This window comes from Lampris incognitus, chromosome 4 (assembly GCF_029633865.1).
Source record: "Lampris incognitus isolate fLamInc1 chromosome 4, fLamInc1.hap2, whole genome shotgun sequence".
Taxonomy (NCBI): Eukaryota; Metazoa; Chordata; class Actinopteri; order Lampriformes; family Lampridae; genus Lampris; species Lampris incognitus.
Genome location: NC_079214.1, coordinates 34,724,851 through 34,747,371, shown reverse-complemented (window position 1 = coordinate 34,747,371; position 22,521 = coordinate 34,724,851). Strand labels below are relative to the sequence as shown.

Sequence of the window (22,521 nt, the reverse complement as noted above, 5' to 3'; positions counted from 1 at the left end):
CCGTTGTAACATATCGGAAGTTCGCTAGCCGTCTTCATACCAAGCTGAGACGGTAATCAACAGTCGAGTAACGTTCTTCCTGCAGCCAAGCTGCACGCGCATCCCCAGCGTTTGATAACAAATAATTCCTCTGTACTTTCCTGTACTTCCTCCTTTCACCACCAAGTCTCCTTGTCTTCCTTCGTCTGTCCAGATGGCGGCACCAAGTACCTTCGTAGCTTTCTCCCTCACTATTTCTTTTTATATAGCGCTTTATCTTGACACCGAAAGCACTTCATAGTGAAGGGGAAAAACTCACCTCAGCCACCACCAATGTGTAGCACCCACCTGGGTGATGCACGGCAGCCATTTTGCATCAGAACGCTCACCCTTAACAGCTTGAGGTGGAGAGGGAGGAATCATTGAGCGAATTACGCAGGGGATGATTAGATAGCCAGATGGAGAGCCAGGTTGGGAATTTTGCCAGGACACGGGGGACCCCCTACTCTTTGCGATAAGTACCATGGGATCTTTAATGACCACAGTAAATCAGGAACTCGGTTAAACGTCTCATCCAAAGGATGGCATCTCATACAGCACAGTCCTCATCACTGCGTTGTTTATCAGGACCAGAGGGAAGACTGTCACCTACTGGCCCACCAACACCACTTCCAGCAGCAACTCATTTTCCTGGGAGGTCTCCCATCCAAGTATTAGCCAAGCCTACACCTGCTTAGCTTCTGTTATTCAACAGAACCAGGCACTGGTTGTACCCTGGTACAACGGCTGCTGGCACTATCACCCAGTGCCTGTCTTAACTCCTCCCTGAACTCCACCCAACAGTCTTCCTTCAACTTCCACCATTTGATCCTTGGCTCTGCCTTCACTCTCTTCCTCTTTTTGATCTCCAAAGTCATCCTACAGACCACCATCCAATACTACTTAACTACGTTCTCCCCTGTCACCACCTCGCAGTCTCCAATCTTTTTCAGATTGTATGTACCTCCTGCACAAGATATAGTCCACCTGTGTGTACCCTCCTCCACTCTTATACGTCACCCTGTGTTCCTCCCTCTTCTTGAAATATGCATTCACCACAGCCATTTCCATCCTTTTTGCAAAATCCACCACCATCTCTCCTTCCACATTCCTCTCCTTGACACCATACCTACCCATCACCTCCTCATCACCTCTGTTCCCTTCTTCAACATGCCCATTGAAATCTGCTCCAATCACCACCCTCCTCCTTGGGCACACGCTTCATCCAACTCACTCCAGAATTCTTCTTTCTCTTCCATCTCACATGCAACTTGTGGGACATATGCACTGGTAACATTCATCATCATCACACCTTTGATTTCCAGCTTCATACTCATCACTCTATCCAACCTCTTTTCACCTCCAACACACTCTTGACATACTCTTCCTTCAGAATTACCCCTGCCCCATTTCTCCTCCCATCCACACCATGGTAGAAGAGTTTGAACCCACCTCCGATGCATCTGGCCTAACTCCCCTTCCACCTGGTCTCTTGCACACACAGTATAGCTACCTTCCTTCTCTCCATCATATCAGCCAGCTTTACCAGTCATAGTGCCAACATTCCCTTTACCAGTCGTAGTGCCAGCATTCAAAGTTCTGAATCTCACCTCCACACTCCTACCCTTCCTCCTCTGGTGCTGCCTCTGGACATGCCCTCTCCCTCTCTTCCTTTGCTTAACAGTAGCATAGTTTCCACCAGCACCCTGCTGGCCAACAGTACTGGTGGCGGGCGTTGGTAACCCGAGCCACGACTGATCCGGTATGGAAATCTAATTTATGATCCGAATATTTGATTTGGCAAAGGTTTTATGCCGGATGCCCTTCTTGACGCAACCCTCCCAATTTTTCCAGGCTTGGGACTGGCACTGAAAATCTACTGGCTTGTGCATTCCCAGTGACTGGGTTCCTTATATAATCTTTAACTAATTGTTAATAATAGCATTACAAGCCTGAAGGTTAAGTTTAGGCACTAAGTCCTTAAATGTGAAGATATTTTGGTCTAGACAGTCTGGTCAGACAAGTGCTACTTGGAAGAGGTTAAGTTTAGATAAAAAAAAGGAAGAAGGTACTGGATATGATATTCCAAGTCATATTAATGAAGCAGTTATTATTTATTTATTATCAATATTTTCAAGCTGTCTGCTAATATTAACAAATGTGTTGTAAAAGCCCTGTAAAGTGCCCTGTTACTCGTTGTTAATCACTCTTTACAATTAGCCATTGTAAGGTGTTACCTACAAGCAGCATGGTATCATGTTTCAGGCGATTGACAAGGTTACTCAAAGATTCTGACTTAATGTGTTTATACCTGGACTCATTTGAGCAAAGGATATGCACAGATCTGTTCCAAAAGACAAAACCCCGCAGTGGTGAGCAAGATTATATAGTAAAAGCTTAGTCGTGTTTTACATCTACAGCACAGCAGTTTAAAGTTAATGTTGTCACTGAGTAAGGTAGTATTAGTCTGGGATTGTGACCATTTTAGAGACACAGATTTTAATTTGCGATGTGTCAAAAACATGTAGTATGATACATCAACACATGACTCAGATAATTAAATGGTTGGACACATGATTGACGAGTACTAAAAAGATCTGACTATTTGGACATTTGTCATTTTTATCCCTACAGTATAAGAGGGCAGAACCAAATGCACATTGCTCCATGGATCTTGCATGGCTGAGTTGTCAAGTGCCACTGAGTGGTTTATACAGATGAGCATTTTACATCAAAGAATATCTTTTTCTGGATTTGGTCTCCCTGTCCTTGATGCGGGGGCTCTGTAGGGAGGTGCCATTGTGATGTTGTGATGTATTGGATGCTACAGTGATTCAGATGAGTGGCTGAAGGCCAGGGGGGACGCAGACAGTTGACATATTTGTCTTAGTGGTTTCTTCAAGGTCAAAGGATTGACTTGATACAGATACAGGACTGTTCCTGACGTCTTTCTGTGTATAGGAGACCATTAATGACTTTGGTAAAGTACAGGACTGTTGATGTTGAACCTAAAGACAAAAAGATTGTGTTATAGTAATGACAAAATTAATGACACCAAAATGATTAAAGAAGATGCTGTCTTTTAAATAGTGGTGTATTAAGATTTTGTAATTGGTTACCATGACAATGGCTCTTCAGCACTGAGCTGCTTCTCATTTTTCACCACAAAAGCTCCACAAAAACCTGCTCACACCCTGTGGCTTTTTCCTACCGGGGGAACGAAATGTCATTCACAGCAAAGACACTTTTTGTCCTTCACAGCAGCCGATTTCCCCCAAACTATGAACATTGTCCGTTTTGACCGAACGGGCATTTGTATCTCTACTGAGAGGCGAGATTCATCATTCCAATTTGTCAAGTTGGTGGAGAGTTAATTATGTACAGGAGAGCCGGGCTGGAGAACAGGCTGCTGTTTAGGCTCATCCGAGGGGTCCCTCGCTCACCTGCTGTCTTCAAACAAGCAGGCCTGGCTTCACCAGTGTGTCAGAGCCGCCTGGTACCAGGTGTAATTAGCATGACGAATGCTTTAGCAGAACAAATGGTGGCAGTCGGCTGTCTCCCTCACCCTGTAGCTGGGCTGTCAGAGCCCAGGGAGCTCTGGGCTCATCAGGGTAATGGATGTTTCCCCCACCAGGACCATCTCTCAAACAACAGCATCACCGGTGAACAAGGGGAAATGACTACTTGGCCATATTTTCCATGTTTCCCTTTGTGTGTGAGAGTTAAGGAGGGACATCTGCATTCTGTTTGTGCTGTGATATTCATCCACAAGATGGCTATGAATGTCAAGTGAATGTTTGGAAGGTTAGTTACAAGAAATATCAAGATGTGTTTCAGATTTACAGGTCAGAAAAAAAACTGTCCAGGTGACTGAAGAAATGTAATTTCTTTTTATTTTCATGTAGGCCTGACAACAGAACAAAGGGGTCTTCTCCAAAGGAGTGGAATTAAAAAATATCCTAAATATGACGTTCTTATTTTATTCATGCAGCCTCTTGTGCTGAAGATATGGATCTGCAAACATCCTGGCGCTAATCCTCTGATGGACTCTTTTAGAAAGTATTTCCACACCCAGAGTGCGGAGCCGTCAGCACAGACATGATGGATCACATTATTAGATTAAAGGAGAGCAAAGGCACCCAGAAACTGGATTTGCAATTCCCAGCTTCTTTGTATGTAGACCTTTTCTGCATGAAAGGGATAATTGGACTGCTGTCACTGAGTCACAGATTGGTTTTTAACAATCAGGGGAGCCATGCAATAAATCAGGTCATCTGTCCTGGCTACGTCATAAGACAACGTATTAGTCAAATATGCAAGATGACCCTTTTTGCATACAATATAAACAGAGATAGATCATCATTTCCTCAGTGTGGCAAGTCCAGATGTCCTCATTTGTTCTACAAACGAAGAACGGATTGGTGATTTTGTCTCCTGTATGAAGTAAGAACAGAGGCAGCCGTGAGCGCAGCTGAAGGTCTTGCTTTGTCTTGTCATTCCTCTACAGGCTAATGGCCTTTGGTCTCTCTGTGCCTTGACTTTTCAACCTATTGTGACAGTGAATAATGCAGTGCAAAGGAGTTGAGTTTCTGGTCATGTCACCCATGTAATTGAAGCTGAATAAGTTGACTTTCGCAGACAGATAATCCATGGCACTAGCTGTAAAAAAAAAAAAAATCCTTCTGATTCTTTGCATGGCATGGGCCCAAAACAGCCAGCTGAGCATGAGAGACAGGCAAGGTCATGGAAAGGTTATCTCTTGGTTCAAGAGGTGAGACTTTGGGGACATGGACACGTCAGTCCAGCCAAGTCCTCAGGTCATTGTGAAGACAAGTGAAAGACACATCTTTCTGTCAGCATGCAGAGAGCCCACACGAGTTCAGGCCTTTGTCGTGAAGTCCAGAGTCATCGAGTCAATAGCCAAGAAACATGACACAACCGCTCAGAGTCACTCAGCATCAAGCGGAACATGGAGTGGCACTCTTTCCATTTCACCGCACCATGGCCCCAGCAGGACCCTGGCTCCTTCCCAGAAACACGACAGCTCTCAGCTCTGTGCATAAAGCAATGCTGCTGCTTCGCCTCTAGCTTGACCCCCAGATTCCTCAAAATCGCAAAGCAAGGTTTTTCACTGGTCAATACATAACCCCAGCTATTATCCTTTAAGTACATTTCAGGAGGCCTGGCATGGAGATTGAGAGAAGCTCAGGCTACAGGATGATGAGAGATCAGACTTTGACACATATAAATTACTTTCAAAATGATGACAGGCATACTCCTGTTTTTTGCTTGGGTTTAGGTAGAAGAAAATGGTACCTTTCACACTGCTTGCGCCATTTCTGATATCATTATTGCATGTCTGTGCTTGGCTGTGTTTTAGTGAAAGTCAGCTCCCCTGGTGAATATGACCTTCCCAAAGACCATTGACCAGACAACAGCAATCACATCATATCTTAATGTCAGATGCCTTCCATTCTATTATAGCCACATGTCTGAATAATGTCCCGCTAGTCACATGGGGGCATTCAAACCGCAGAAGGGACTGAGTGAGATCGAGGACATGGCGATTATAGCCCACACTCAACTTTATATGCTCAATATTGCCATCTTGTGGGAAATTTGCAGAAGGGGAATTTACCAGCATCTACCATTCAAAAAGCGAAATTTATCAGCACTTTATAAGTGTGTTTATACCACCAGTCATTGTTGCAGTTGGGGGTAGGATTCCATTTTAGATGTTTTCTTCAGCTAGTTAAATAGTGAAGGTGGATGCTGTGTCATGTAGTTGATCATCTTCTGAGAATAGTGGACTAAAAAGAATTGGGTCTGGCCCGGTAATGTACATCTGGTTATCCTGAACTAATACAGCATTTCACCATGCCCCCCCCCCCTTTTCTCCCAAATTGTACCTGTCCAATTATCCCACTCTTCCGAGCCATTCCGGTCGCTGCTCCACCCCCTCTGCTGTAATGGGGAGGGCTGCAGACTACCACATACCTCCTCTGATAGTACATGTGGAGTCGCCAGCTGCTTCTTTTCACCTGACAGTGAGGAGTTTTGCCAGGGGGGCGTAGTGCGTGGGAGGATCACACTATTCCCACCAGTTCCCTTTCCCCCCCAGCCAGGCGCCCCGACCAACCAGAGGAGGCGCTAGTGCAGCGACCAGGACACATACTCACATCCAGTTTACCACCCGCAGACACGGCCAATTGCGTGTATAGGGACGCCCAACCAAGCCGGAGGCAACACGGGGATTCGAACTGGCGATCCCCAGCATTTCACCATGTTAACGTCAAGAAACTCTCCTGAGGAGTAGCAATACTGAGATTAGATATACAGGAATACCATCAGAGGTTTGTCATCATTAATCAGATTAGATTATAACAAATGGCAGGACAGGTTGTAATAAAAACAAAAATAGTTTTTTAATGTATTTACAACATACAATCATATAATTCTTTTGAAAGAATATACATAACGTAAAGCTTTAAATATAAATTCATGTAATTAAAAAACGAGAGAAAAGAAAACAAAGAAGCAATAGAGCACATCTAAAAATCTTTTGAGACACTTTGAAAATATAGGCGATAATTTCATTTTTCAATGCCCTTTGTCTTTTAAAAGATCCCCGTAAGGAGCCATGAAATTCATATGTAGGTTATCACTCACAGCATAAGCAAACACATGACTCCAAACCTTCGCAGACATGGCCGACACAGTTTCATGCTGTCTAAAGGCCCAAACCGTCCATCTCCACGTGAAGAGTCTGCTTCTAAATGGCTATATCTATGAAAAAAGACAGATTGTTTGAAAAAAAATCATTGAAAGAAAGCAAAACATCGATTTGCAGGGTAACAGCTAATTTAAATCCTTTGTTGACAAAATGACTAAAATCTCTAGATGTTACAAATATCATGTGATAAACCTCTGGATAAGATTATTTTGTCCATTACAGATATATAGATTTTTAGAAACTAAACTCTTCATGTCGATGCTGCCAGCAGAGGTCATGAATAAAACTCAAGCTTCTGTCACCACAAGGCAAGGTCATCAGGGAAACAATTCAAAAAGTAATATGTAAAAAAATGTTTAAGCTCAAAAGTTCATTTGTCATCACAAGGCAAAACATCTCAAGCACATTTTGGTGCCAAAAGAAACAGTCCTGTCACTGCAGGTGAATATAAATTCAAGCAAGCGCTGTCAAATTGCCAGCGGCGTGGCGCGCACCACAGCAGCAAAATGTGTTTGCTTGTCTGCGAGTGTAAATTGTACAGTGCACAGGTTGACATGGCACACCACAGACTCAGAGTATAGCTAAATATCCAGGCACAGGTGCAGGACTGCTATTGGTTACGTTTGACTAATATTCCACAGTCATCCTTATCTACAATGTCAAACTACATCTCAACATTGGTGCTTTATTTCAAGCTAAGTATCGTTTTTAATTTGGACCAAAGCAACAAACAGCTATCAGCTTTGCCGTAGATGGAAAGCAAGATTAATCTAAATTAGAACAATAACTTCACAGGTAGAAAAAAAGCCTACGTAATAACAATTAATACACCCTAAATAACATTGTATTCTAGACCAATATACAGCATTTATAGGCAATACATTTTTGGGACACTTATATTTGCATGATATGACCAAATTAACAGAAAGGCTACGTACAGCTGGAGGATTCTGCGTGTGATCTGCTCAGTTTAAACTCCAGCATGGAGGGACAGGTCCTCAGCAGGAAGATGTTACATGACACTTCTATGGCATTACTTTGGCACTTAAATGGCTCTAATATGTACAGAGGACACAGATTTGACATTATATGACACATTGGACATGACAGGTATCATCAGCAAGATCTCTAACCGTTAAAAATGGTAGCAACTTGAGGTCTTTTGAGCTTAGTCGTGACCTTCCCTCTATATAAAACTTTGTCCACTGACAGTCATCTATGGATGCTGCTGTTGTCGAGTCAGTACATGACACTAGCATCCCCATGCTCACCAAATTTTCCCATCAAAGCAAATGAAGTTTTCATATATAATGAGGATACACATCCTAATGATGTCCTTAGACTTAGTAGAAAATATCAATTTGCTTCTGTTGTCCATCTCCTTGACCCTTTCACAGCCAGCGAACACTATTCTAATGTTTTAAGTGTTCAAGTAACATATCAGATAAGTGTATGATCACCGAAGACCGAGGAGAGGTCCACTCTCATCTGGTTTGGCTCTGGTGTGTATAGGTCCATTAAGCGTTCAAGTCTTTAACTAGCCTAATTACAGTCTCTGCTTTTCTAACTCTATATACTGTTGTACTACTACTGTTCTTTAGAAACAATCTGAAACCAACACTAATGATGGAGTCTCGTAGCATGAGCTAAATGAAAAACATAAACCTTGCAAAACTAAATACACAGTATGAGGAGTTTGGTTTCCTAAGATATCCAGAAAACATTCCAACCTACTCCAACAAAATGACTGACAGCACAGAATTAAAACAATCTTGGCTCTTTTTTAAAGGATATTAAATGATGCCAAGGTTTCTCTTAAACAAAATGAAAACAAGTGACTGGATCATTTAGATTTTACATCTTTACAGTGATTATGATCTCCCCCCTCCCCGTGGTTCAAGAGTTTTTGAAAATAACTGTTAATATATGTATTCTAGTAGTATCTAGGTGGAGTCCATGTTTTTGATGCAAAACATATTAAATTCTTACAAAGTAAGCCAGAAAAAAAGACGATATGCACTATTCTCTGGATAAATAAATAATTCAAAGTAAATTCGCAAGAAAAAATACTCAAGAATCCCATTGAATTCAATGACAAATCATTATTTGCAAGGAAACTGGTATTAAGACCATCACTATAATGCGGAGTGATTCTATATGAGTAAGCTGAGGTCAGTATTTGACCTTTATACATTTAAAAAAAGATTTTCAACATCACAATGCAGTATGCATTATAAAGCCTTTCCATGGTCAGAAATACAGTTTGGAGGCCATTACAGTTTGATGTGGATAAAACCATCATCATGGCGACCAGCTCATGAGCCTCAATGTCTATCCAAATGACAGACTGAATATTTATATCTCTACTGTTTGATAGCATGCATTATTGGCATGCTTTAATCTAAATAATACTGCCGACCAGAAGTCTCGAAGGGCAGGGTGGTCTAGTGGTCAGAGATTGTCTCATAGTTGTACAGTCACAACTGCAATCCAGAAATTGCCCTATCACAGCGAGATCCACTGCTCGCTCACATGTTGTGAGTCCTTTCATTCATTATTTGTCTGTAGCCACTTAATCCAATTCAGGCTCATGTGCAGTTTGAGTTAAGCCCAGCAAGCATTGGGCAGAAGGTGGGGAGACACCCTGGACAGGTCATCTTCCCGCCAAGGGGCCCACACATACAGTTCATACCAAGTGGCAATTTAGAGTCTCCCATTCACCTAACATGCATGTCTTTAGACTGCAAGAGGAAAACAGAGTACCCACAGAAAACACTGTGGACGCGGGTAAAACATGCAAACTCTACACAGAACAGCCTGAATCAAACCCAGGCCTTTCTGGTTGTGAGGCAACACTGCTAACCACAAAGCCACCAGCTACCCCTGGTGAACAAGCCAGGAGTCCTTCAAGATAACAATATCAGTTTACACACTTCGCATCATTTTTTTTCTCCTGTTTATCTGATTTTGCATGTCAGAGCTAATTCATTGAAAGGTATGATTTAGTCAGGGGTAAAATGTTTGATATGGAAGGAAAGAAAATACCCAGGATAGCCATCGTGAAAGATCAAAATAAAACTCAAAAGTTTCAAATCAAGCACTTATTAAAAAGCACAAGAAGGGATGAACCGGTGCCATAATTTCTATTGATGAAACACTTTAAACTAAAACCAATATTCGGCCTTTGACCAGCGTTCTCAAATGGCCAAATTATATACCATGTCGTAGTAAAGGGATTAACGTTACGCACGCTCAACTGATTTCCACCAATATATCCCCAAAACACGCACTGTAAAAACCAGAACAGACTGATTACAGCAGTTATCGAAAAGTTATTGAAAAGTAAATTTTCTTTTCAATATCTTTCACATCAAATTAACTGAAGCATTTGGATCACAACTGAGACACTATAAAAATGATACACAAACCAAAACTAGATTGGCGATGTTTCATAAATAGTCCTATTAGCCAAATATCCTCTAACCTTGTGGACCAGAGCATGAGTCTCTTAAGTTCATCACACCGTTATTAGATTGAGACTGGCCTTCCTCTTGATGAGAATGATGATCACGGCTTTGGAGACTGATCCAAGGGGGCTAACGTGGCCGAGACGTGGCAGAGAAATGTCAACAACAATGACAGAGGAGTTATCGGTTTCAAAGACATCGTATCATAGAATGGTCACAAGATGCAAGGCACATTGAGCAAGAGCAAAGATGTGTTGGTCGTTGTCATGACAACAACTCTGCATGGTGAGACTTACGACATCATCTGTGCCGCCATTGTTGTTAGCAGTACTGCTGCATCACGCCTAAACCACATAGCCCCCTTGGATCAGCCGAACAGCTGTCACTGGAGCAACCACTTTTTGGAAAGGCTTGCCCTTTTGAAGGCCAGATCCAAACTTCAACAACTGTTTGAGGCAAGGCTAGGTAGTTCATGTGAGACTAAAGAATAGCTGCAGCATGAGTGAGAAATGAAAATTATATCTCACAGTTCGAACAACCCCAGGCTGAAACAGGAATGCTTAGCAGTAAGCACAGCTGTCCCATGATAGGGAGATCTTTAGGGTAAACCTCACCACCATCATATTTCCTTTCAAATTGCTCTTGACAAGGAACCCCAGACTGATCCCAAGTTTTAAGTTGTACTGGTTAAAAAAAAAAAAAAAAAACAGTTCCATGACACCAGCAAAAAAAAAAACAAAAACGAAGGGGGATTTAAGTCAACCACGAGCCAAAAAAATGAAGAACTTCCTTGTGTTGTGAAAGCATGTTATTTGTGTTCTCTTTTTAATCAGTATTTCTGATCGCTGAATCTAATCAATGCTTCATCAGAAAATTCTAGTGAAAATTAAACTGCCGAATCGATAATAGCCAACTCATAAATATTCCTTATTTGAAGTATTAAATTGTAACACATTTTCAGCAGGGTTGTCACATACCTTGGTCTGACAGTAAATTTGAAATTAATCTACCTTTTTATTCTTTAAGGGTTTTATTCCAAAATGAGATTCCATTTGAAAATATTGAAATAATGTTAAAATGACTACCTGTACAGAATTTGAAATAACTATTTTGTTTTACGCAGTAGGTAACTTGAATCCCTAGCTGGAAAAAATAACGCTGGTACACTGGATCCTCTAGACTTTAAAGACAATTAAACTTAAGGTAATGATTTTTTCCCTCCCTGGCATGGTTAGTACACCTTTTAGAAATAAACTCTTCAATTTCAGTTGAGTCATGGGGCATTTTTTAATTCAGTCTCTTTTTGCGTCAGCAGAAAACCAGAACCCCTTTGGAAATGATGAAACACATTCTTTAAAACAAAGACAGACATTCTGGTATCACAGTCCTTCGGGCAAATCGCAAAATAACAGCCACTATAAAACTGATTCCATGTTGTCACACATCTCATGGTCCTCTAGGTTGTATATGAATTTTGTCCTGGTGGCTGGGTTCTGGGTGATCTCCTTGCCCAAGTTGTCTAGAGTCATGTTGGAGGCAAACAGTTCGGTGGGGGTGAGGTAGCCCTCGCTGTTCTTGATGTACTTCTTGTAGTTCCTCCTCAGACACTGCCAGGTGGTAGCGTACAGGAGGAATGCAGATGACTTGAGGACGATGGCGATGCTGACATATAGGTGCCTGTAAGCCACGTTGTCGTACAGCATGCAGGCACCTTTATCCCCACACACTGTGCTCCAGAAGAGACAAGTGGAGTCGATGCCCATGCCGAAGATGAGAGGAGGAGGTATGAATCCTAGGGGCGATGGGGGGGAACAGGAGGTCAAAAGGTCAAAGAACATTCTAGTTTACATTATTTTACATTATTACTTCACCACATCGGTTACACTTGTCATTTCAGTGTCACCGCAGCCTTCTGATTATGCCAAGCTGCATTAACTGGCAAGTCTGGACACTCAAAAGTCACATTTCTTTCACACTGTGATGGGATCAGCCAGACCACCTCTCAAGATGGACAAGCTTGCATTGTGTTCAGAGTTCTGAATAGTCTGGACGCAATCATCGAAAGACCAGAATGCCAGGCGTTTATGGCAGACACAGGGGCACGGAGGCAGGTATGCTGGCTTCACAGAAGGTGGTGAAACTGTTAACAAATGTAATCACAGGCCTCCTTCCACCTACGAATGTGAGACATCCATTATGCATTGGTGCAGGTTTGCAGGACTACATACTCCCGCCATTGCTGGCAACAGTGTCAGACCCACATCCTCCTCTCCACACACACACTGCAGTTGGACATAGGAGCACATTATATGGATATATTGAACACTGCCTTTGTTGTCTCACCTAACATAAGCCATGTGTGAGCTCTACCGCAATTACAAATAACTTTAAACAAATGGAAAAGGAGCATACTTTTCGACATACCCAGCTGAATGCAGACCGACCAGAGATCACATTTTACTATCAAGTATGAATGCATCAAATTGTGTTCAGATTAGTGCATTTCATTGACAGAGGCCCCATTGAAATAACAGGTGCAACACAGGCCTGTATTTCATTTTTCTATATTTTACCTTTACATGTTATATTTAATTTTTAAATTGCATCTTTTTGACAATTTTCTATTTTTCGTCGATGCTTTATAATGAGTAGCTGTAAACAGTGATTAATAAATGAGTAATAGGGCACGTATAAGCGCTTAGAAAATGTTAATGTCAGCAGGTGGCTTAAAAATATAAATAATTGTTTTATTAATACAGCTTGGAATGTTCTATCTAGTGCCTTCCTTTTATATGTAAACATCTTCCCAGTATAGGGGAAATGGCATAAAGGGATCATAGTTATACTGAACAAAAGTCACTGGACGGAATCATTCCTATACTGTGCATTATCCAAACCGCTTATCCTGCTGTCAGGGTCGCGGGGATGCTGGAGCCTATCCCAGCAGCCATTGGGCGGCAGGCGGGGAGACACCCTGGACAGGCCGCCAGTCCATCACAGGGCTGTATCATCACAGGGCTGTATCATTCCTGCTATAACACTGTTTAAATCAATCAATCAATCAATCAATCAATCAATCAATCAATCAATCAATCATTAATCATGTTGCATTTTATATAGCACTTTTCTAGCTGCAACAGCCACTCAAAGCGCTTTACATTTCTGGTCATCTGTAAGTCTTGTGTTTGTTTTTTTTTGGTTTTTTTTTTTTTACAAATGTAGGATTGGACTGGAATTAATATTACAAAGGCATGAACTACCTTGTAAATAAAGCGTTTTTAAATCTTAACTTATTAAACACATTTTCATCAAATGGCCCTTAATATACGAACTTTAACATGTAAATAATGACATACAACAACTAAATAATCTGGTTATTATGATCAAACAGCTTGAAGTGATAATTTTTGGGTCTTTCACACATAGGAAATAAGAAATTTTTTCTAAAACCAAGGTAATTCAGGAAATCCAGTGATAAAATGTTAAAATATTTTCCCCTTCTTCTCATGATAATGAGTGGCGCCACCTGCGGGCTGAAAATCCACCTCCAAAATCACCAGTAAGTATAAAGTGGCATAGACTCACTTTCATTTTTAGCTTTGGCCAACTGTCATTAAAAATATACCTTTAGACAACGATATATGATATTACTGCAAGCTTGTCCCCTTATAAATTCCTGTTTGAAACATCTCACATTTTGTGACAGTACAATAGCCTACAGTAAGCTACTGTCTTTTAGTCAACTAATCCAGAAAAATAGAAAGGTTCTCTGTTTTATTATACTATATTAATTTAACAAGTACACACATATCCATTAGATGGTCATTTGAAAAAAAAATTACCTTCACTTAAAGTGATTGACTGCTTATAGTGATAATTTCAGCCTGTACAGATGTGATGTCTAAAAGCAGTTCCCCTGCAGAACTTACCAGACTTAGCTTTCTCGACCAAAATATTTGCCTTAACCTTAACCACTTAGCACTGTATGCTTAAGCTTGACTTTCAAGTTCAGAAATGACTGTTCTAAATATGAATTAAATTTTGTTTTTAATTTTTTTTCTTGTAATGTTATTGTTAACAATTACTTAACAATTAAAAGGTTGTTATTAATTTTTTTAGCCATCTGCTAATGTTAGCAAGTGTTTTATAAGAGCTTATACTGTAAGTGTGCCATCACTATTCTATCAGTCACTAGCTACAGATACTCATTCTAAAGCACAAACCATTAATTTTTAAATATGAATGGTGAAAAATCACTCTGACACTTCAAGCATAGAACAATACTACAGTGAAACAGTTAAATATGCAAAAGACACAGGGCAAAGTGCAACTACACCCTTCAAATGATATGACTACCAGCACAAATGAAGCTAGAGCTGCTTCTAATGGGTTTGTTGTATTGAAAATGTAGTTGATATAGTGAAGTTAGCTGTTGGGAATATATGTAAAGTGAATAAGGACAATCATGAGAATATGTGTAACTGACACGAATAAAATGAAAGTTAGATAGCTCAATCTCTTTGGAGTTTCTTACCAATCAGTCTTAGCAGTAGAAACAAAACCCCAAGGGCGTAAGACTTGAGCTCTGGGCTGACAGTCCTGAAACCACAGAAACAACTGGAATAAACATCCTGGAAAACTTGAAATAATTGGAAACACTGGAACAACCAGGATACCTATCCTTAAAGATTTGGAATAGCTGTCCTCGAATATTGAACTTAATAGTGTGTCTAACTGCCTTGTGCAGCTCAATCATTGAGCAAGGTATAAGGGTTATTACATGGGCTGCAGCTTCATGCCCTGTGTAGCTTAGTGAGCATGGCACTAACACTGCTGGGTTTGGGGTTTAATTTACCGTGTGCATGACAATTAAAAAGAGTAGGGTGAAAACACACAAAATTGGTTCTAATCCCAGTAAATAATATTGTCTCCTGTCTATATGACATAATATGTATGGTCTGCTATTTATATAATAAATAACAACAACAACAACAATAATAATGATAATGATGATAATGATAATAAACATTTTATCTAAAGGCACCTTTAATGACACTCAAGGTCAGCTCACATCAAATGCAACAAAACAAAGCAATAAAAACATTAGTGCAATCAACAATAAAACACACAATAAGCAATAGAGCATATATCAGCAAGAGAAAATAAAAGAAGGTGAATTTGGTGTTGTTAAAGTGAGTATGCTAGTTTAAAAAGGTGGGTTCATATAGAGCGGTACATGAAGTCTACTGTCTATATATTTAGTGATATTTATATTCTACTGTCTATATGTGGAGTGATATATAAAGTGCATACAGGGTAAATAGTCGACACTTTCCATAGTCTACTGTCTATGTGGAATGATATGCATAGGCTGCTATTTATTATATACATTGCACTATTTCTTGGTCCTGTTTGTGCAGTGCTGTTGTCCCTGCACCGTGTATCAGGATGGGATACTATGATATTATGTCACACATGCAGGGGGATGGTTATGGTCAGAATTAGGATGTCCGGGCGTCCGGGTAGCATGAAGGTCTATTCCACTGCCTAACAACATGAGGATCGGCGGTTCGAATCCCTGTGTTGTCTCTGGCTTGATTGGGCATCCAAACAGACACAATCGGCCGTGTTTGCGGGTGGGAAGCCGGATGTGAGTATGTGTCCTGGTCGCGGCACTAGCGTCTTCTCTGGTCGGTCGGGGTGCCGGTCGGGGGAGGGGGAACTGGGGGGAATAACGTGATCCTCCCATGTGCTACGTCCCCCTGGCAAAATGCCCTCACTGTCAGGTGAAAAGAAGCAGCTGGTGACTCCACATGTATCGGAGGAGGCATGAGGTAGTCTGCAGTCCTCCCCAGATCGGCAGAGGGCCATGGTGGAGCAGCCACTAGGACAGCTCAGAAGAGTGGGGTAATTGGTCAATACAATTTGGTAGAAAAAAAAAAGGGGGGGATTAGGATGTCCAAGAGAAGCCCAGCAAGACGGATCCATATCCCTGGTGCCTATGTCTCAGTATGTACTATGATCAACAAGACTGATCCAAATCCCTGTTACCTATGTCTCAGTATGTACTGTGGTGCTATGTTGGTCGGTTAGAAGTTGCATTGTCCTGACTGTGTGTGTGTTTGTACTGTGAAACTCCCCAGTTTGTCAACATGTCTCTACATCAACATCACCAGGACTAATTCTTGTGTTTGGTATGGTGGTGGTGGTGTTAGAGTATCTCTTTATGACAATGTATCAGCATCTGAGGTCGTTTTCCTACCTGATAAGGATGATGACAGAGGGTGTCTGGGCCATGGCTCCAATCATACTGCACACACAGATAACAGACAAGAAGGTGAGGAAGGCCTGCTGACAGCCGGGACTTGGGCATTTCCCAGGCAAAGCCACTGCTTCCTCACTGCTACTGGATATACAGGTACAACCAGTCAGGTTCTGAGAAAAACAAACAACAGAGGGAAGGAAAGGGTGGGGGTGGAAGGGAAGATTGGGATAGACATAATGAAAAGACAGAAAGAAGGAGGGAAAGAAATAGGGTATAGGCTGACTCAGTTTCTGTGACTCATGAAATCTGACGAATGCCATCCTGTTTCCCTGTAACACTGTTTTCTCTGCCTTGGACAGATCAGGAGACAGAAAACGAGACTATGGTTTATGAGATGTTGTATTCTCTCTGTCAGTCTGTCTGTGTCTGTCTGTTCATATGAATGTCTTTCTATCCAACTTTCCTGTACTGTATTCATTGTACATTCTTTAAACACTCCATCATAAAACAGCTGGTTAAGGTAGTTTGATAAAACACGTTGCCTATAAAATAGGCCAGTAGATTCATGCAAGTGTAGACTGAGGCCCCGTCCCAATATTCCCCCTTCACCCTACCACTCGGCCCTACCCCTCTGTTTTGCGTCCTCCTGCGTAGTGTAGCGTGTCCCAATTTTACTTGGGATGGAGGGGTAGTGTTCATCTAGCCCTGCAGATGGCCCTCCAAAACGGAGTATTTCCAGATGCAGACTCAAAAATGATTAGAATGGTTTTAATGGTGGTTGAAAATGAGTAGTCGAATGAAGGCATTGCGAACTGAGGCTGAAGTAGGTTGAAAATGGCTACCAGTGCTGTTAAAGATGTATACAAATGAGAGTATTTCTTTGTAAATAATTATGCAAAAGTTTACTCAGTTGGAATATCTAAGTTCAATACGCATACAACGAATTATATTATTGATTCTTCATCACAAACATCTTAGGAAAATGGCTATGTATGATGTTAATAGAAACTTTTTTTTGTTCCAAAAATTACATTTACACGACAAATCAGGGAACAAATGACACTATGGTGAAAATTGTACACATAAAAAAAAAGAAAAAAAAGAAAAGGGCATGTCTCAAATAAATAAATAAAACAATACACCAAAGTTATGTCATTGAAGAACAAAGAATCCCCTACTCCTCGTATCTTTGTTCTGAAGGACCGCTACACAATCGAGGGCGGTCCAAAATAAGGTGTAGGGTTAATGCAAAAGTAATGGGAAAGGGCCTGACTGTCCTGTATGGTTACTGCTGATAGATTAGTACATTTGGTCATTGGCTTGTTGTCTAAACTGGGATTCTTTATGAGTGCTCAATCTAGAGTATGGCACAGGAATTGTTATAATAACCTATGTAGCAATCATATCCCTCAAATACAGAATAGGAGGACACAATACTACAGTTTATGTAATGACTGCTATCCTAAAAACCGATATAAAACCAAGCACAGGTGAAAACAGGCATTAATGAAGCATTCTCTAATCCTTGGGTGGACTTTTGATTTGACAAATACTGTTTGCTCCAATGCTGTTTCTTTAAATGGACATTAAAGGTGGGACTACATGGTCAAGGGTTTGACGTCTTTACTGGTACGACTTGGTATGTGTATGTGAAAAGTAAATGTTTCCAAATCAGATCTCTCCTGGGAAAGTGAGGCAATACCAACTTTTATTTAATAACTGAGAGCACAATATAAAAACTAATTGCTACTCCTTAAAGGATCGTAAGTTATCTTAGTCCTTAGTTGAAAAAATATATAATTTACATATGCACAAATAGTACCAAATTCCAAATGGAAAGCTAAATAATTACTTTTCACTATTGTATTTAGAGAGTAAGATATTTTTCGTGCTACATGTGTCTCGAACTGTGTTCACACTCATTTTAAGCAACGATAATGACACACTAAAAAGCGGTTAATGTCACGTGCGTCACACTGAAAAATAAGTTTAAGAGAATACACCACTCTGGCAAAAACTGCACAAATAAAAGAATAAATGAATCAATGACTGCTGGGATAGGGTCCAGCATCCCCATGACCCTGAGAGCAGGATAAGCGGTTTGGATAATGAATGGATGGATAAATAAAATCAAAACAAACCAAACTAGGAGTAGTAACTGCTTTGTGTCTTCGATGCCTACTCCCCATTTGCTTTCATGTGTGTGTGTGGGGGGGGTATTTTAAAGTTGGAAGACAGAGGAATAATGTCAACCTGGCTCCAGAACACAACTTGTTTCAGTCAGTATGATTTGTTTTGTTTAGTGCGCCCAGCCCTGGGAAAGTCTGTGTCCACTCACTGGCTTGGTACAGCCGGCGAAGCAGGCCGAGAGGTAGGTGACTCCATTGGAGCCACACACCGGGCTGACTGAGGCTGTGTAGCAGTTACAGTTGTTGATACAGGGTGACTCTGGTCGCTGCCAGGAATGCAACGTCCTGCAGAGGAAGTCAAAAAAGGCATGAGGCGTGTGTGTCAGTATAGTGAGTATAGAGTATAGTGAGTATAGTCAGTATAGATGTCAGTATAGTGGATGTGAACAAAACTATAGAAAATACAATTGAAATAAAATATAGAAATCACAATTACATAATTTTACAGTGACAGAAAAACTGCTTGTCTGAGCAAACATACTACTTGGCTGTCAGTAAATTTGAAATTGAACTTGAATGTGAGACTTAAGCATTGAAAAAAAGGCTGGCTGCTCTGGCTAACATTTGTCAGTAGTGCAGGTCAGTGGAGAAATCAAACATTTCCTGTTTACGTACATGAGATGAAGCAGTAATAACAACATGAGATAGAACAGCGTTCAAAAAAACATTCAGAAGAACACACATCAGTGAGTCACTCCACTTACTCGTTGCCATAGGCAACTGTAACCCCAGCAACGGGCCCTGTGTCGCAGCCTAGGAAAAGGAAGGAGACGTAACAGGCAGTGGACACCAGGTTCACCAGCATGGCCATGCGGACGGCCCCCAGAGCTGACAGGTTCAGCTTCTTAACCAACAGGCCCCCTAGGAAGATCCCCAGACAGGCACATGGGATGGCCGTCATCCCTGGGGAAGAACCGACACGGAGACCCAGTGTTTCACTAGAGGTTTTACCAGCTGTAGTTGTTAGCATGTTTGTTAGGCTTGTACAGGTTTTGAGAAGTGCTGGGTAAAATCTGCTTACATATACAAAAATAACATTTAAGAACCCAACTGAGGTTCATCACAAGGAACTATTTGGCAATGTCAAGTCTAATATCAAACCAAAACAATTTTTCAAATAATACACCCTAGGTTCTTGATATCATTAATGTAGAGAACAAAAAAATGTGTATCACAGTGTGAAAATATCTGAATTTCATATTGATACAATACTATTGAATGATGAAAAACAATAATATTGAATGACTGCCCGGCCTTAATTTTGGGGGTCTTGAATGAACCAGGAGAGCCTGGGTTTTGCAGCACTGTCCAACACTGTGCATGCAAACAGAAAGACCTGAGCTATATGATACTTCTTTCAAAAATGACCGCAGCTGCACCCAAAGAGGAAACACCGAGGGCACTCTGACAGAACGTGGAAGCGGGGCAGGCTAAGCTAACTACTAGCCCATGCAGACCGGCAGTGCGACAGTCATCCTGGCTGGTGTTCGTTCTCTTGACAGTGAAAATTTTTAATTGTCTTGCAAATTTACTGAATGGACTGTGTAGTTGACTGTTTGTGTTTTATTTATTTGTAGCTTTGTTCTCTCTGGTTTTGTATGTTTTTGATGGTGTCGTTTTTTGGGAGGTTTTGGATATGTATTTTTGTCTTTTGTGTTGCACTGCTGTGGGCTGGGAGAAACGAAATTTTGTCTCTTTTGTGTACGCAAGTACACAAATGAGATGACAATAAATTGTTCTTGATTCCAAAGCTGAGTTACTCCTCATTTTGCAATCAGATTTATAATTAAAAGAGCTTGCCAAAGAGCGCTACTATCTTAAATAGACATTTCAGATGGGGTTCTGTTTTTTTTTCTTTACCTTTTAATCATTAAGCTTTCAGTCTTATCCAGAGGGATGAACAATTTGTGCAGTACTGAAATATAGGCTCCAATACCTAGATAAGCAACATTACTAGCAACCAACAGTGCTGAGGTCAAAGGTCAAAGCCATAACACCCAAACAGTATTCTATCAGGATTAAGGGGTGTTTGAAAAAAAACAAAGGAATAAATTAAGAGCTAAGGAGAGAAGTAGAAGTGATTCTTACTTGCTGGACGCAGATTAGGAGTAAAGCAGGGTACATAATTCAGGGAGGGATAAGGGACACAAGATGTATCTTTGAAGATTTTTTTTTTTTTTAACCTATCACTGAAGGTGAGTAGTGACTCTGCTCTTCTTAATGGATTGGGATATTTCTTAGTGTTGTCACACAGGGGTATATCCTTACTAACTATTATTTTTAGAATTGATTAATCCTGGAGAACCCCTATTAAACTCTGATCCTATTACCTGGTAGCTGGGTCAGAACACAGCAGGTGAGGTTTCAAAAAAAGGCTTTCAGATCAAGTGAACTGTGCTGAAACACTGCCCAGCTCTAGAGGGAATTATGTCAGCTTTTTAACTGTTCTGCAAATTACTTTTTCTAAAACATGGAAATAAGTTGAACACATACGAAGAACGCAAGAAGCAAGAGGGGAATATTAGATGTCCTTAAGACTTGGGACATTCAATACTTTAAAATATTTCATGAATGTTAACTTTAAAATTATACTGAGTGTCACTTGGGTGGCATTTAGTAGTTTTAACAATAGAATGAGTGCCATAAACTGCCACAAACCTTAAAGAGTATTTGAGAGTAAATTTAGTGTACTTTTTATGACTGAGAACAAAAAGGCTGCAAGAGCTGTCCTGATTTGATCTGATTCTGAATTATTTGCAGGGGGCATCCTATTGGCTTAGCCAGTTAAGTGTGTATCATGAGGGCTCAGGTCTGATTGCAGCAACCTGAGTTCCAAATCTGGCTGCAGGTCTTCCCATACTCTCTCTCTACCCTGTGTTTCCTGTCTAATAATAAAGGCTAAAATGGAAAACAAAACAAAAAAAAACAAAACAAAAACATGTCTTTAGAGAAAAAAAGAATAACTTGCAATTAATTAAACCAGGCCTAGTGACCACCTACCCTGCTGTCAATATGCATATTTTATTTTCTTACATATCCTCTGAGATTTGATCAGCATGGTTGGAACAAAGCCATGCTCAGGTATCTGCCAATTACCATTAAGTTGGACCAAATCTTCATTTGTGACGCCAAGGCCCTGTATATTTGACCCACTTACCTAAGAGCTGATTGGCCGAGGAGGTGGTGAGGTTAAATTGCTGCTCCAGGTATTTGCCCAGGAAGGCGGCAAAACCGGCAACCACAGCAATCTCCATGCAGGCTGCCAAGGTGATGCAGCTGAACACGGGGTTAGACAGTAGATGCTTTGTCACCCGTGGGATAACTTGTTTGACAGAGGGAAGTGGAGAGAGGGAGGGAGAGGGAAGGTGAGGGAAACAGAGGTAAAGAGAGAGAACAAAGTGCATGAGAGGAAGGCATAGAGGTGATGATAAGAGACAAGCAGTATTACAGCAGTATGTTGGTATGACCACTTACTAAACACTTGCAGGGAATTCCAGATTACCCATTCTCAGAGCTTCTCTGGAACCTTAAGGCTAATGTTTACTGGAAGCACCTCAGATGCAGTACGTGTGCCAATATGCAGCATTTATTCAGTGTTGCTATGCTTACCGGGGCATGGTTGACATGTTTGAGAGGGATGTAATACAAGGCCTTTTTCTTTCAGCTCCCAAGTCTATTTTCCTGGATCCATGTGCATTGGTGAAGTGTCTTAATACAACTGTGAATGTTCTCTACCATATTTCTAACTACAAAGATATTTAACATAAAATTAATATATCATATCATCTCTTCTCATTTCTGTAGAGCAGTGTCAGTTTGGCAGTGCTACAGTGGTTAATGCTTTATCTC

At 40.9% G+C, this 22,521-nt stretch overlaps 1 protein-coding gene across 1 annotated transcript in view; it reads right to left on the bottom strand.

The window, feature by feature from the left end:
* Positions 1–11,633: 11,633 nt before the first annotated feature.
* Positions 11,634–22,521, bottom strand: part of LOC130111853 (solute carrier organic anion transporter family member 3A1-like) — a 72,327-nt gene continuing 61,439 nt past the window's right edge. Inside the window, exons 5-10 of the mRNA XM_056279150.1 lie at positions 21,830–21,994; positions 19,377–19,575; positions 18,822–18,957; positions 16,481–16,653; positions 14,753–14,817; positions 11,634–12,010 (exon numbers count right to left, since the gene is read on the bottom strand). Of these exons, the coding sequence (XP_056135125.1) occupies positions 11,634–12,010; positions 14,753–14,817; positions 16,481–16,653; positions 18,822–18,957; positions 19,377–19,575; positions 21,830–21,994 (1,115 nt within the window). The remainder of the gene's footprint in view (positions 12,011–14,752; positions 14,818–16,480; positions 16,654–18,821; positions 18,958–19,376; positions 19,576–21,829; positions 21,995–22,521) is intronic.